This window comes from Harpia harpyja, chromosome 4 (genome assembly GCF_026419915.1).
Source record: "Harpia harpyja isolate bHarHar1 chromosome 4, bHarHar1 primary haplotype, whole genome shotgun sequence".
Taxonomy (NCBI): domain Eukaryota; kingdom Metazoa; phylum Chordata; class Aves; order Accipitriformes; family Accipitridae; genus Harpia; species Harpia harpyja.
Window position 1 is genome coordinate 42,870,432 of NC_068943.1, and position 14,818 is coordinate 42,885,249.

The 14,818-nt window shown below is 42.5% G+C and overlaps 1 protein-coding gene across 1 annotated transcript in view; it reads left to right on the top strand.

Annotated features, from left to right (window-relative positions):
• Nucleotides 1-6,859, top strand: part of LOC128141191 (zonadhesin-like) — a 66,528-nt gene extending 59,669 nt beyond the window's left edge. The window contains 11 exon segments of the mRNA XM_052785800.1: nucleotides 242-336; nucleotides 1,166-1,306; nucleotides 2,126-2,196; nucleotides 2,737-2,747; nucleotides 3,452-3,547; nucleotides 4,348-4,429; nucleotides 4,431-4,462; nucleotides 4,826-4,900; nucleotides 5,221-5,325; nucleotides 5,421-5,516; nucleotides 6,795-6,859. Coding sequence (XP_052641760.1) covers nucleotides 242-336; nucleotides 1,166-1,306; nucleotides 2,126-2,196; nucleotides 2,737-2,747; nucleotides 3,452-3,547; nucleotides 4,348-4,429; nucleotides 4,431-4,462; nucleotides 4,826-4,900; nucleotides 5,221-5,325; nucleotides 5,421-5,516; nucleotides 6,795-6,859 — 869 coding nt within the window.
• The last annotated feature ends 7,959 nt before the right edge of the window (nucleotides 6,860-14,818 follow it).

Here is a 14,818-nt window from a genome sequence, read left to right on the forward strand (position 1 = left end):
GACTACCTGTAGGGAAGAGATTAGGTGTCACTCTACTAATTAAATGCTAATGTGAGGAGGTCAGGAAAATTCTGTACCATCAGTTCTGTGATCTTCACAGGCTCTGGGAAGGGATTCTCTCTGCTCAACACAGTATTTCCTGGTGGCAGTATGTATGTTGCAGTCATCCAGCCATGAAGAGCCACCTCTTCCTTTACGCTTAAAAGTGCCCCCCCCCCCCCCCCGCTTTCTTCGCGTTTAGATCTCCAGTTGGCTTATCTGACGGAGTTGGAGGTGGAGGGCCTGATAGCAGCTTCCCCCCTTGCCAAGACTCTGTGTGAGATCAAGCAAGCTTTGGTGAATCTGCAGCAACCTTCAGACCTTGTTAATACAGGTAACAGATCTTAGCCTGTATTGCAGTTTCTGTTTCCCTGTAGCGGATAGGATATGAGGTTACAAAATGTGGCGAGACAAGTTGTCTCTCATCTTTGGTGCCTTGGTAAAACACACACACAAATGTCTGCTGTTGAGCTGCAGGTCATTAAAAAGAAGTCACCAGAAGGCCAATAAGCAGACCAAAGTGCTTGACTAATTCACATGTGTAGACTTGTTTCCTTATTTTTCTCAGCAGGTACTTACACAAACGGAGGATTTTTGTTTCTTATGAATTCATTTGTTAGAGCTTTTCTGTTCATCACAAAAGGTTTCCAGGGAAAATGTTGTAATACAGCCAAGATCTGTGATCTTAGGAAGCAATTTACCAGCAAGAGAGTAAGGCAGCTGGTTCTCTTCATGTGTACTGGTTTATAGTAGTAAATAAACAAAGAGTTAAAATAAGCAGGATGTCTTCTGAACAGAGTGTTTTCCTCAAGCTGTTGCTGAATTTTTAGACTGTGATGCTTAGAGTTTAAAATTATTAATGGAGTTGTTTTGGTGTAATTATGGGTGGATCATTTGCATTATTTTGAAATTCAGATACAGAGAGCTTTGCAAAGGCCTGAATATGCTATCAATGTGCACTATGTAGCTTGCCACATATTCTAGAGTCACTGAGTCAGCGTATAGTGCTGGCAATAGATCCTGCCCTGTTTTTTTGCCCATGGGATTAGGCTGCCTTAGTGGTGGCATAGCAATCCCTTGCTGCTGTCCACTGACGCTCTGCCTTTGTTTTGAATTTCTGTAACAGACAGCAAACATCAAACATGCGTGGGGAGCTCAGCCCTCTTCTGAGCTGCTGGATTCTTGGGCCACAAAGAGGGATGAAGCTCTGCTGCTGGAAGTAAAGAGGAGCTGCATTGCTCAGAGGATTGAAGAGGCAGAAGCAGAAGTATTTCACCTTCTGCAAAGTAAAATAGCCACCAGCTCATTTCCTTGAGGAACGTAGCTTATCCTTGGCAATGGCTAAATGTGGATTATGGGAGGAGGGTGTGTGCGTCTGCGGACAGAGCTGCAGTACCTGAAGTATCAGAATAGTTAAGTATTTAGTTAGAGATGTACTTGGTTGAATATGTAATGGATAATCCATATGCTGTTTGCTTAACCTGGTTGAAATACTTTCACGCTTGCCGTGGATTATCAATAATTTGTAGGCTTGAGAAGGAAGCTGAGCTTCTTGACATTGTTTAATAATTTTATAGTTTTCATTGGTAAGTCAGTAAAGCAGAAAACACGTGAGGCCACAGGTGGCATAAGAGCCCCTACTTATCAATGCATTTTGTATAGCCTTTATGATCTTGGATACAAAGGATATTTGTGAGGGTTTTTCAAGTGTAGTTTAGAGCCATACTTCTAAGCCTTGCCCAGCATCTCTACGTTGCCTGTGCATGTTTTCAATATACTCATGTTGATCTCTGTAAGGTCTGCTGGTAGAGACCTTGAAGGTCTGTAGAGATGTGATTTTTTTTGAGCAAAGAGTGCACTTAAACTATTCCCTGTAGTGGTGACTGCAGGGATCAATGTAGCAGGCAGTGACCAGTGCTCTGGGAGCCTGATGTTGAAACTGAAAATATCCTTCGTACCATTCTTACTCTTTTGGCCTGTCTGTATGATGCCAAGAGAGCCTGGCTGTGAAAGTGGCCTTTGCTTCTGTGGAACGGGAGCAGAATCAGAACACTTGCTCCATCTCTTTCTGCGCAGTATTCCTTAGTCCCAGGTGAAGTACAGCAATGTAAAATCTCTTGACTGTGAGCCAGCACAGTACGTTGGCAACCTCCACAGGTAGGCTTCAGCCAAGTGTTTCCAACAGCAAAGCCTGTTCTCTTCTCACTGCAATATTGACTGAATTGCTTATGTGTGAAGAGGTCTGTGAACCCACTCCTTCCCGGTTCTTAGATGCAAATCTGTGTTTATTTCTGCCTTTGCATAACCATAGTGCGTATTAAGAGAGTGAGACTTCAGTGCCCAGGAGCCAAGACAGAAGCTCTCGGTTTTGCTTCCAGTAACTGGTGTCTCTGGTGGATCCAGAGGAACTGCAAGGTCTTTTGCCTTCATCTACTCATTTTGGTGGTTCCCCGTTTTCTGAGCTTGCTCCCAAAACCAAAACACTTATTTTGGTTCCTTTGCAACTTCACCTTGGGAGAATTTAGGTACTTGCTGACACTCTGAAGGGACTTTGGGAAAAAGGGACGATTTTAGGAAGCAAAACATACCTATAGGCAAATGCTACAAAACACCTGTAGGTCACTTTCTGTGATTGCCTGTTCTAGAATATAGTAGTGAAAAAACTGTCATTGCTGTCCATGTTGCTTTCTTTTTCAGGTTATCAGCAGGTATGTTTATAACAGTACTACATGGAGGTAAATGTCTTCAGTGATTGCTGTCTCTAATATCCACAGGGAAACATTGTACTGAGACAGGTGATAAAAGTTCTCTCTGTGACTTGTGGTTCCAGGTTACATTTGTAAAAGGCAGGGTGGAAGGCACTAGCAAATAAAACTTGTCAAATTTTTCGTTGTAACAGTTTTCCAATTCAAACAATTTTTTGTTTTAGATCAAAACAAAGATATTTGTATGGAATTTTGCTAGGTGTTTTCTTTTTTCCCCACCGTGGTTTTCTTAACAAGTACACTTCAGTTATAAATAAACATTTTTGAGTTTCAGAATGTTTTGTGTCTTTTTTTTCCCATAGAACCAAAGAATATCAATAAAAAGACCAGAGTGTCACACAATGTTTCTTTTCATACTCTGTTAATAGTTCCTTGGAAAGAACAAATAAAAAGAGGATTGGTGCAACCATTGTTTTTGTTCTACTTCTGAAGTATTTACTGTTGATAGCTCTTTTTCTAGTGGTCTATGGAACCTTCCAGGAGTCCAGTGCTGTCTGGAGTAGCTGTGAAGTCCCCTCACATTTGGGAGGGTGCCATTTACCTGGGACTGCTGATAAGATTAATCGAGTGGAGGGTCACTTAATTTGGAATTTGGAGAAGGGTTACTGGGCTGTTGGTTTTTATTTGGTTACTTTGACTTACGCCTCTCTTAACAGAAAATGAAAAGGCCCTTTTGAACATTCAGTGTAAATTTCAGCTTCTCTTGGAGAGCATCAAGTACTGCTGTGGCTGTGAGAAGGAAGGTATGGTTGAGTTCCCTGAGAAGGAACCTCTTTGGTTTATGGCTGTGTGTGGTTCTGAGTTCTGAAATGAGCTGGGTGGTTTCTGCTGATTCTGTCTTCCAGAGTGAAACCATCATCAAGCCTCCCAGTGTGTTAACAGAGCCAGATAATGTTCCTGACGGCGTTTGTTGTGGTTACTGAGGCTGCCCCTGGCTGCACTCATTATCTTGGTTAATCCTTGCCTCTCATTATACATATACATAGATAGATACAGTGCTTTTAAATGCTGTTAGAAGAAAACGTCTAATGATATTTTCTTCAGATGGCTATTTTCCAATGAGGATTTCATTACTATGTCAACGTGATGAAACATGCCAACAACCCAGATCTACTGGCGTATTCTTTGCAGGTTTTCACACTCAGTCCTTGAATACAGTCACGTTAACTAAGCCTGTCAAGTTGTCACTGATTAACAAAACTGTAATGGCTATCCATTGAATTCTCCTAGACATAGCAAGTGCAACGTATTATGAGGCAGCTTATCCCACAGCAAAAGAGGTTTGCGCCGAGTTGTATGACCTAGTTTTTGCCTTGATAAAAAGCATACGCATCAATGCAACTTGGCTGACTGACCACTAGGATGAGAGGCAGATAATTATTTAGAGATGGTCCTGAATCATAGTACTCAACGAAAACGCACCCAGACTTTGGGCTGTTTTTCAGATGCTTTTGCATAGCTGACATATGTCTTGAACTTAATTGCCATAGCTCTTAGTAGCTTCAGGCTATTGAACCCTGACCTAGACTTCTGGGTGTTACAGGTGAAATTGAATTGGCAGATGAGAATGGCCAGGTGAAGAATTTGCTCCAGAACCAGGACCACTATGCATCGCAGCTCCTGAGTGAGACAGTTTTGTGTACTACTCAAAGTCACACGTATGTACATTTGCAAATCTCTGTATTGTAGATGCTTTTATTTTCCTCTGTAGCTAAAGAAATACCCACACACAGGTGAAGGTTGAAAGTTAAAGAGGATTTTTGTTCTGGATTCCGAACTTGAGCCTCTGAGCATCCTTAGCTCCACTCAGAGACAATAGGACCTAATGATGTTGAACACTTACTGAAGACAGAGCTAAGATACCAGAAATTGGACTCCAAAATTAAGGCTGCTTTTGAAAATGGTGGAAGTCAGGATTGCCTTAGTGTAGGACAGAGATTTCCTGATGGTCCCAGTTCTACCTCCAGGAAATGTTCTTCTGAAAGTTTCTGGTTTTAATACCGTGCTTTTATCCCTCGCAGCACATGAAGGTTCCTAAGAAGCTGTTTTTACACCACGGCTGAAAGACCACAGCGTTGTCACTCCAAAGTTCCTGGGTAGGTAGCCTGAAGCAGATGTTTCTGTAATCTTGTTTTCAAACATGAGAGGAGAGAATATCATATCAGCTGTGCTCTTAGGGGAGGAATAAAAGCCCGAAGTAAAGAAGGGGTTTATTTTATAGTCAAAATGGAAAATCCTTATTTCTAGAACTAAAAAATTAAAAGTAACTAATGAAGAAAATGCTTGTTAGTATCTTTCCATTGTGCGTGAAGTGCTGGAGTCATAGATGACATGGTGTGTACCATGGAGGTACAAGAATTACTTTTGATCTTCTCTTATCAGCTACTTTTTCTCTTCTCTTCTCTTCTCTCTGCAGCTAGATTGAGGAAGTGGGAAGATTCAAAAGTGTCACCTACCAGAGTGAAATCCAGAAAATATGGCAAACAATCAATCTTGCTTTTGGAAGTTCCATCCACAGAAGGTGAGCCCCTGACCTGAATGAAATCAATGCTTATGCTTTCTTTGGGTCCCCAGCACCTATCCGTGAGCATATTGTGTTTCTACTGCACGTAAAAGGAGTCATTCACCACAGGGCAACAAGAATGAAACCGTGGCTTCCCCTTCCAAAGAAACTGAGAAACTCTAGTAATGGCAAGTCAAAGGAGTTGCTTGGTACTGAGTTTTGGAGGCCATCTTTATGCTTGTTGGTTTATTTCTTGATGAAGCAACTTGTTCGGTTATTTCCAGAAGCCTGAAATGGTAAATGGCTCATTTCTATGAGAAAAGTCTCACTAAGCTAGTTTATCAGTGAATCAGTTTGAAGCCAGGTACATGCTTAATAAATTTGCCAAATGAAGCCTTGATCCTTGCAGACACTGGGCTTGTATGGTGCATCACAGAAATTGGCAGAAGGACAAACTGCAGCCCCACATTGGTTCATCTTTAACTCAGTAGTTTTATTTCTGGAATTGTTGAAGTATTCAATTAACAAGTCTTTAGTACTTTTATCTCAACTTTTTCCTGACTGACTAGCTTCTATAAATAACTTTATAACTCCTCAGGTGGGTTGTACTTCCATGGAATGGACCCTGTCCCATATTTCACATACCTGTTGAATCAGTAGTCCTGCTGATTTGCTGTGCTAAGGACTTGTACGTATACAGCGCAATGAGAAACATATTAAAACTGTGTATAAAAACCTAGATAATCTCGTAAAAGCTATAGGTGAACCTTTCTTCTTCAAGGTTCCTCTTAAAAAAAAAAGAAAAAAAAAAGGCCTGTAAAACCTAATCAGCGAGAATATAACTTTTCTTTATACAACACCCAGTGGTACATTGACCTCGGATAAATTCACAGTTTTAAAGTTGCCATGCTTGGTTTTATGCAACTCTTCTGTTGCTGATTGTATTTAGACTTAAACAAAAAGATTTCCAAAATATATTTTCTAACAGTGGCCCCCAAATAAGATAAGGGCTGTTGGGACTCTCCAGTAAGATTCCCTACATGCTGGTGATCATACAGTGAAATTCACCTGTGTCTGTCTATGTGAGAACTGTATGACAACCTTGGAAGTATTTAGCTGTTCATGTCATGGGAAAGTATTGTCTGTATCTTCTACAAAGAACCGATGCTCAGCCCATCTTGGTCACCCAGCAATTCAAATTCCTGCTCCTGGCTTTGGAAGTAAAAGCAGCAACTAATTTCTATTAAATTCAAGGAGAAAATCTGTGCTTATGGAGATACTGTAGTCCTCTGCTTCAAATCCATTCAGTATAACACCTGTTCTATGTGTGTCATTTGTTCTGACATAATTTAATGCATACTTGGAATCCAGCAGGTAGCATCTCTCTTCTGTGAGATTTGCAGAAGTACTAAGACACGTAATACTTTGGTGATACAGGAATGGTCACCATAGATCATGTTACTGACTCGCTGTTTTGTTGATTGCAGTTGCAAAAGATGGTGGTACAGGAATGGTCACCATAGATCATGTTATTGACTTGCTGTTTTGTTGATTGCAGTTGCAAAAGACATGAAGCAATAGAGCTGCAAAATGAGATTGCACTGATACTAAGGAAGTGCAAAAGTGGTGTCTGCTTTGGATTTGTGGAGATCTAAAATTTGTTGGGACGTGGCCTTTTTGTAAGGTAGCATCAGAAATAACAGTTACTTCAGTGGGAGGTCTCTGTTTTCTCTGGAACTTACAGAATTCAGTCTTGCAAGAGGTCTGAGAACATGAAAATCAGATGAAGGGAATAGATACCCCTGCTAGCTTTCCCTAGGAAAGAAAACAGATAACCCTGAAAGAGTAGCAAATAGACAAGATGACTTCATAAATTAAGCAGGACAAAATCTTGTCTTAAAGTAAGTCAGGTATCCAGTCCAGTCATTAGAAGAACTGGAAGAAACTTGAACCGAGGAAGAGGAAACTTGGTTTTCCTTGTTACCTTTTACAGACTGGCAAGTATTAGTCCCTGAAAAAGAGAGACCTGGAAAATCTACTTGTGTCTATCAAAAGCAACAGGCATTGATTCCCAATCTCCCCCTCACCCATCTGTCAGCCAGCGTAAGTTCTGACAAATCAAAGCCCAAAATAGCACAAAATATGCACTGTTCTCTGTGAGAAATCTGCTGCAGCCCATCACTCCTACATACACCTTTGAGCCACAAAGCAAACAATTCTGTGGTTCCAAAACCATACCAAGTGTACACCTGTGGTATTCTTAATGAGAGTAAAGCCGCTAACAAGCCTATTTCTTGGAGCAAATTTGCCAAGCCAAACATAGATAAAGTGAAGAACGTGGCATTAAAAAAGCTGGTGCTTTCCAGGTGCCCAGCTCTTACTAGATTCTACTGGAGAGCCATTGTGCGTAGGTCTGACAGGTTGGCCTTTGTAAACAGTGCCAGGGGAGGTATTAGCTGATAACTGGGTTGTGGTCAACAAGCAAGTCAACGTGCTGTATAGGTCGAAGATCTCTTGTAAAGCTGGATGTTGAGGCCAGTCGCTTTTTGGCAGGTGTAAGAAACTGTTTTCAAAAGCAGCTTGCCTGAAGCACCAAGCTCTTCAGGATCCACAGACTGAGCTATACTGTAATGTTAGAAGGCAGGAGGGGTGAATTACCACAGTCCTACATGTAGATCCTGGGCTAACAGCTTTTTGGAAAAAGGCCAAATAACAAATAGGCTCACAAATGATACCAGGGGTGAGATCAGAGGAAAAAGTGGATATTTGTGGTTTGGATTTACATTACAATACTGCTGCAGAAGTTGGGAACTGGAACTATAAAAAGACACGATCCTCTCTTATTACATGCTGCTGTGAAGTTGGATTTATTCCACTTACGGTGAAATTTGGATATATTTTACTATTAATGAGGTCAGGACCTGTGGGGATTTTTTTGGTCTTGTCAGAGAAGCCAGAGTTAATTTTTTCTCTTCTAGCAAAAGAAGTGGTGTACACTAGGTAAACAGTCCTTGAACTCTGTCCTGGAGAAATAATTTTAAATTCAAGATGTAAATGTTATTTGATCCATACTAACTCTATCAGCAAATGTCCCACATCAATGATTCACCACCTTAAGAAGTTTTCCTGCAGTGTATTTACCTGTGTTTTGTAGGTCAGCAGTAACTAAGAACGAGGAAGACTTTGTAGTGTTATAAATCCTTTGCTTACCTTGGCTTCTCCACCCGCTCTTAGCAAACTGCAGTTCCAAAACTCTTAGCTAAGCTCAGAAAGGAAGTATTTGCGCAGCAGAATCACTCCCTTCAGGTTTTATTCTTTTGTGGTTTTTTCCTTACCACCACGTTCACCTTCTGGACTGGGAGGAAATTTGAGACTGCATTGTGTAGTTCCTGGACTCAAGGAGAAACTCACCTTGTCGAAGCGTTTAATCTCAGCACCGAGCAAGCTGGATCCAGCTGCGATCTGAACAGGAGGCTGTGAAGCCAAGCGGCTACTTCCCCTTTGAGTTACTATTCATACTTTATTGGGTGATGCTAAGGGGGAGCAGGGGGCAGTTCTCCTGGACCCCAGTTGACCTGCCCTGGTGTGTACCCTGTGAAGAAAGCTCAGTTGCAGCTGGCCAGCTGGGAACTGGGAGGAGATTTGTCTTGGGAACATTCTGTCTGTTCAGGATCTAATGAACTTTGGAGAAAAGTAGCTCATACCTGGCCATTCCAGACAGAAATATAGAGCAATTCAAGCCTAATCTAGCAGACCTGACTATGAGCCCCCTGGGAATTTAAAGCAAAATTTAATTCAGCCACAATGAAGAGAAGAGACTAGTTCTAGCCAGGGCTGTGCTGCTCCCACCATGGCAAAGGAGTGGAGAGAGTCAAGATGGAGAAAGCCCTACACATTTCCCAGAATGACTGACCTGGAAGCCTGAAAAGAAATAGCAATACAACAGCAGTGCGTTTCTGACCTCACATGAGGACTTGTATATGTAAATAGGGAAGTTGCTACAAGCAGCTGCTTTATCCAGTTCTGCTGTGAAATGATTTGCGGTAAATCTGTCAATGTTTGTGCTTTGGAAGTCTCTTGAACCTCAGTGGAAAATCAGAGCTGAGGTTGGTTGGGCTATTAGCATAGGTTTATGCTCTCCTTTCTCCACAACTGGTTTTTAGGTAAATGGAGCCAGCTGACAACATTACATCAGGTAAATCTCTTGATGTTTGTGCTTTGGGAGTCTTTTGAACCTTGGTGGAAAACATCAGGTTGCTTCTCCAAATCTTGGAGGAATTGAGGCCTCCTATTCTAGAAAGCATATGGATTTCCTTAGATCAAAGTCCTAGTGCAGAGTAGTACTGAACGTTAGCAGTCTCCTCACCAGCACATCCAGTGAATATTTCTTTGTGTGACAGTATGTTAACTTTCAGAATTCATAGAAAGGCTGGTTTTGAGCCCTTTCAGATCATAGGCACCTTATGTAGCAGAAAGAGAGAGATCAATTTTCCTGAGATAAAATCCCTATCTGGACTTCAGTTATTCTCTGTTACAATCCCATAGGAAATTACATTTGAAACGTACTTTGCCCTCAAGTGACTCTTTTGGGGGTGATTTTACTTGGGGGGGGGGGCGACCCACCAAAACAAAACCCTGCACGTGGAAAAAGAAGGTCTTCATGGATAGGAGATTTGGTTTACTAGGGACAGTGAAGATGGTCAAACAAAGTGATCGGATTAGATCCAATGGAAGTTACTAGATGGGTGCGATTTAGATAGGAACTGGCACTTTGAGATTGGAATAATCTGAGAGACTGTCCCTGCACTGTCTTTTTTGGGCTGTCTCAGTATTCTGTTGCTTAAAGTAATAACCCGACTCTTCTGCTAGCACTCTTTGTGACCAAGGGAGTTTGCAAAAGCTTTTGGGGTCTTCAAGTTGTTTTCTGCAAGGTTTTATTGTGAACTTTGTGATCTGTTGCTGTGTACCTCTTGGCCTAGTTTGCCGTTGCTTTGGGTCTTGCCCTTTTTCAGGTCTGCAAAGTCATGTCCTCAAGTTTTTTGTCTTGATAAGGTAGTACTTAGAAACCAAAATTCTCCTCTCACAAACCAGCCTTTTCTTTTTTCTTTAAGAAAGGAGAAAGCTACAGGAACTAGCATGGTAGGCATCGTTAAAATCAAAAATAACTATATATGTATTTTTCTTCCTCTTTCTGTCACATAACTGTAGTGCTTCTGCATGGCTGCTTCCTCCTCCCAGCCCTCCCTGCAATCGGGTAGCAGAACCAAGCTGAAAATTGAACAGATGCAAAGCACTGCTGTGAGTGGTATCTGAACTTTAACTCTCCCCCTCCCCTGACTCCCTGGCACCACTTTTGCCCCCAGGAGAAGTACAGGTAGCTTCTTCAGGTTATTGGGCTTTCTGCTTTGGGAGAATTCCCTATACTTTGTCTTGTGGATTTTATCTATTCTCTTACTCCATGTTTTCTGTTTGTTGTTTTTTTATTTGTGCAGAACTTGTGATACACTGCTGAGCTCTTTCACATAGTCTATTCATTCAGCACACCTTTGCATTCCTCCCTCTGTCTGTCTTTCTCCCCATCCTTATTGCTACTATGACTCTGCTAAGGGCGTTTCTACACTGTTTAGGATTCACATATCAGGACTGCTCCTGTTTAAATGCACACTCGTTGATTTGCAGACCACTCAGACTGCCAGGGAAGTCATTGAGATTTTGACTTCAGGCCTGAAAAACAGGCCTGGAGACCAGGTGAGATATATGAGGAATTCTACCAGAAGTAAGTTTACTCACATGATAAATGATACTGTTCACGGGATTTTAATCAGCAGTGAACCCTTCAGAGACGTTACAGAAGGATAACTCAATTCTCTCTCTGACTGACTTGAATTTTCTTCCATCTCCCCACAGTTCATGTCACCTGCCATGTGTTCGTGTCTCCTTCCTTTGTTCTGTATTTTCCTAATTCAGTTCTGGTTTTCAGCTTCTTATTGTAGTTAGCTTCTGAGTGATCCTTTCTGGTGTTTAAAATCTGTGAATCATTACTGTCAGTTTGGTGTGACGAAACTCATGTTCCATATTCTCTTCCTAAGCCTCTGATGTAGGAGGCAGACAGTTAAATGTCACAGACTTACCTGAGCCATTTTGCTTCGTTTACTTCACCGCTTAGTGTGCAGAGTCTTCATGTCTGCCAGCTGTAGCTGTGAAGGATTCTTCTATGCTGCTGGAACTTCACCTCTGCTGACTCAGCCTGCGTGACAGGGAGGGACCAGAGAGATATCAGAGCCTGGGGCAGTGGTGGTACATGGAGGTGAGAGTATCTGCTGGTACCAGCAGAGAAGAGAGAGCACAGTTAATCTGTGCATGCAGTCTCTCCTCCTTCCCTGCTGGTACCAGCGCATTCTCCTTACTCGGGGAGTAAGGAAAGAGTAAGAGTACTTCCCTGCTGGTGCCAGCATTTTTTTGTTTGTCTGTTTTGCACAAAATAATTTGTTTTTCTACCTTGCTTTCAACAAAGGTCACACCAGCTCTTACAGCTGAGGGACACCTGTTAGTGGGGGAGCCTTCTCAAAGGCATGGCGCTGAGCTGTGTCCCCTTTCTGTCCCTGTCACAGAAAGGCTAGAAGGGACAGTTACAGGGGAGTCTTTCAGTATGCTGTTGGCCAGTGTGTTAAGACCAGCCTGCCTCACATAATGCAGACTTAACAGAAGGCCAGTGCATCTAGGGAAGAGGGGAGCTGAGTGAGAGATTCTTGAGGAAGAGAGACAAGTTTCTTATCTAGAAAATTAATTCTTGTTTGGAAGTGTATTTTCCTTTCAGCCAGGGACTATTCTAGGCATTCAGATCTTTTCACAAAGATACATATGGTGTATTTTCTTCTATTCAATCACTTGTGTAGCAGCCTGATCCTGTTAATCCATTATTCAAGACAGACAACTAGGTATTGTGCTCATGCAAGATCTTCTAAACTCTGCTGTGCGGGTTTTTTTTTTTGCCACCAAACTGCGGATCTGTGGCAGATCTTGCCAGTTTTCAGTTATCTTCTTGAATTCGCAGAGTAGCGTACAGTGATGCTTCATGCGAGGCCAAGCAGAGATTCCAGAGGGATGCAACCCCGAAAGCATTAGTGCTACCTATGAAAGAAAATTGGAATAGTTTCTGAGTATGTAATGCAAACTGATCTACTGGTCTAAATAAGGTCAGCAGCCAAGATTATTGCACCAGTGTAGGAAGCAATGTGCGTAGGTGTCAGTTGCTCCATTGGAAAGCCTGGTCTAGGATGGTGAAGCCATCTTACAGGGCTTCAGACCTGGCAGACTGACAGCATAGGAATTTCTGCTTAAGAGGCTAGGCTTGTACAGAACAATGTGGTTTTTCTTGTAGGTTCTCAGTTGCATAGCCCAAAGAGTTGTCTGTTTTCCAGTTTTACAAGAGAGGTGGCTGCAGAAGTATGGAGACTATGCAGGGCTGGAACAGTGGGACAGAAGTGCTGAATGACTGAAGAATTCCTAGGTTGGAAAAATAAATAATGCAATCACTTCCAATATTTTTATTGTCAAGATAGTTTTAGGTTAGGGCATTTCTTGCCTGGTGACAGTAGGTGCTTTTCCCATTGAGATTGGAATGAGATTGGGCCAAATGTTTATTAATCTAACAGTGGGGTTCCCCTGCAGTGTACAAATGGGCCAGTTGCAGACTCTTTCTTGGGAGAAAATTTGGAGGAAAAGAGGCTTGGCAATAGTTGAGTTGTGTGTGAAATTTCAAGGCCATGCTATTTGTATCGTAGTTGTTATAAAGTCAATGGTTTTCTTTGTGTTTAAAAAAGGATCAGTTAAGTCGAACAAACCTCAGGTACCATGACAGCACGTGGGTCTGTTGACTTGCAGGGGAGAGATTTCATAATTGTCAAATCCACTTCATTCAGCAGAGAAATCTGTTACCATTTTTACTGTGTTTTATCTTTTCTGCCTATTTTACATCTAAGTGCATGTTTCTTGTCCTGAAGAGTATTTATCACACTCCTCTTAGAAGCTCTTGGGAACACAGAAAAGCTTGTACTTTATGGCTGTAAGTCTTGCAGGTGTGCATTCTCTGGTTTTGTGCTTGCACACAGCTTCGGCAGGGCTGTCTGCCTGCAGGGAGTTAAACACATCCCCCGCAGAATTGGAGGCTGTGTTTGCTTATTGCCCATCTCTGTGGCCTTTGCACATCTTGCTGCCTTCTTAGTGCTGATTGGGAACAGACTTTGGTGCACTGCTCCCTCCTTCTAGGAAGTTCTTTCTTCACACTGGATGTAAAAGCCTATCTTTCTTCAGTTAATAACCTGGACATTTTAGGAGTATAAATACTGAAATGCATCTGTTCCAAAGTGTGTTTATTTAGCAAAACATGTCACTGAGAAACTTGCCTGCGTGGGGGGGGTGTGTGGGAGTACGCAGGTGGTAGGTGCAGGTGTCTCCCCAGCTGGGGTGGCTGTGGGTGGGCAAGGTAGCCCACCCTAACGAGCAGCTGTGCACCCTCTCCTTGGCAGGCTTTGGGCATGGCTATTGTCCAGGCATGTGCTGTGTCCCTGGACACTCGTTTGTGCTGTACCTCTGAGTAGGCAAGGAATATTCAACTGTGCTGCTGAAGTTGTGCTTTTGGGGCTGTGGTTGCGGTAAGTCCTCAGGCAGCACTTGGGGGGTTCGGAGGGGACCAGTGGCAGAGCTGAGGCTGCACTTCACCTCAGGGAAGGCTTGGCGAGAGACCGGCTGTGTCTGTGGTTCCTCTGAGCTTGGGGCCCTTGTTTCTCTGCTTACCCATGAATGCGGGGGAAAAATAGAATGCAAGCTGTCTTTACCCATAACTAACACCAGCCGTGGCAGCCACCAGCCAGCTGTACCCATGGTGATCCTGGGGTCGGGATATTTCCCTTGGAAGAGCTGTGGCTTTGCCAGGCTCCCCAGTGGCTCCCTGAGGCACAGGTAGCCTCTGGCTCAGCTCCTGGAGGTGGGCTACCTTGCTGTTCTTAAACCTGTAGCAGTTACGCTTTTAAGCTCACTTTCACAGAGATTTGTTGGAGGTCTTGTTACCTTTTGCAAGAAAAAGAACAATGCTTTCTCTCGTTTGTTTAGATTTTTGCTTGAAATTTTTATGAAACAAGACAGAAGGAATTGGTCTTCTAGTCTTTTCAGAAAGAATCATTGCCTGTTGCAATTCATTTTCCAACTAAAGTGGCATTAGTTGAAAAGCATAGTGGTGTTTCAGAGTAGGTTGTTAAAGACAGTTCTAAACTGTTTGGGGGTTTTGCTGCTTTGCTATACGGGTCTGCTAGAAAATTCATGTTTGTTCTTAAATCCAACATACTGAGTTGCTCTGACTGGGCTGGTGGGATTTCTGATTGAAATTCCTAGCAAAACACTGCAAGGGTTTAGCAGCACCAAACCAGCTAAAGTTGATTCCAGCTGAGCTTTGCTTCCTAAATAGCATGCTTTGTAATGTGAGCATTTAAATGATGCTAAATGAGCTTTGAAG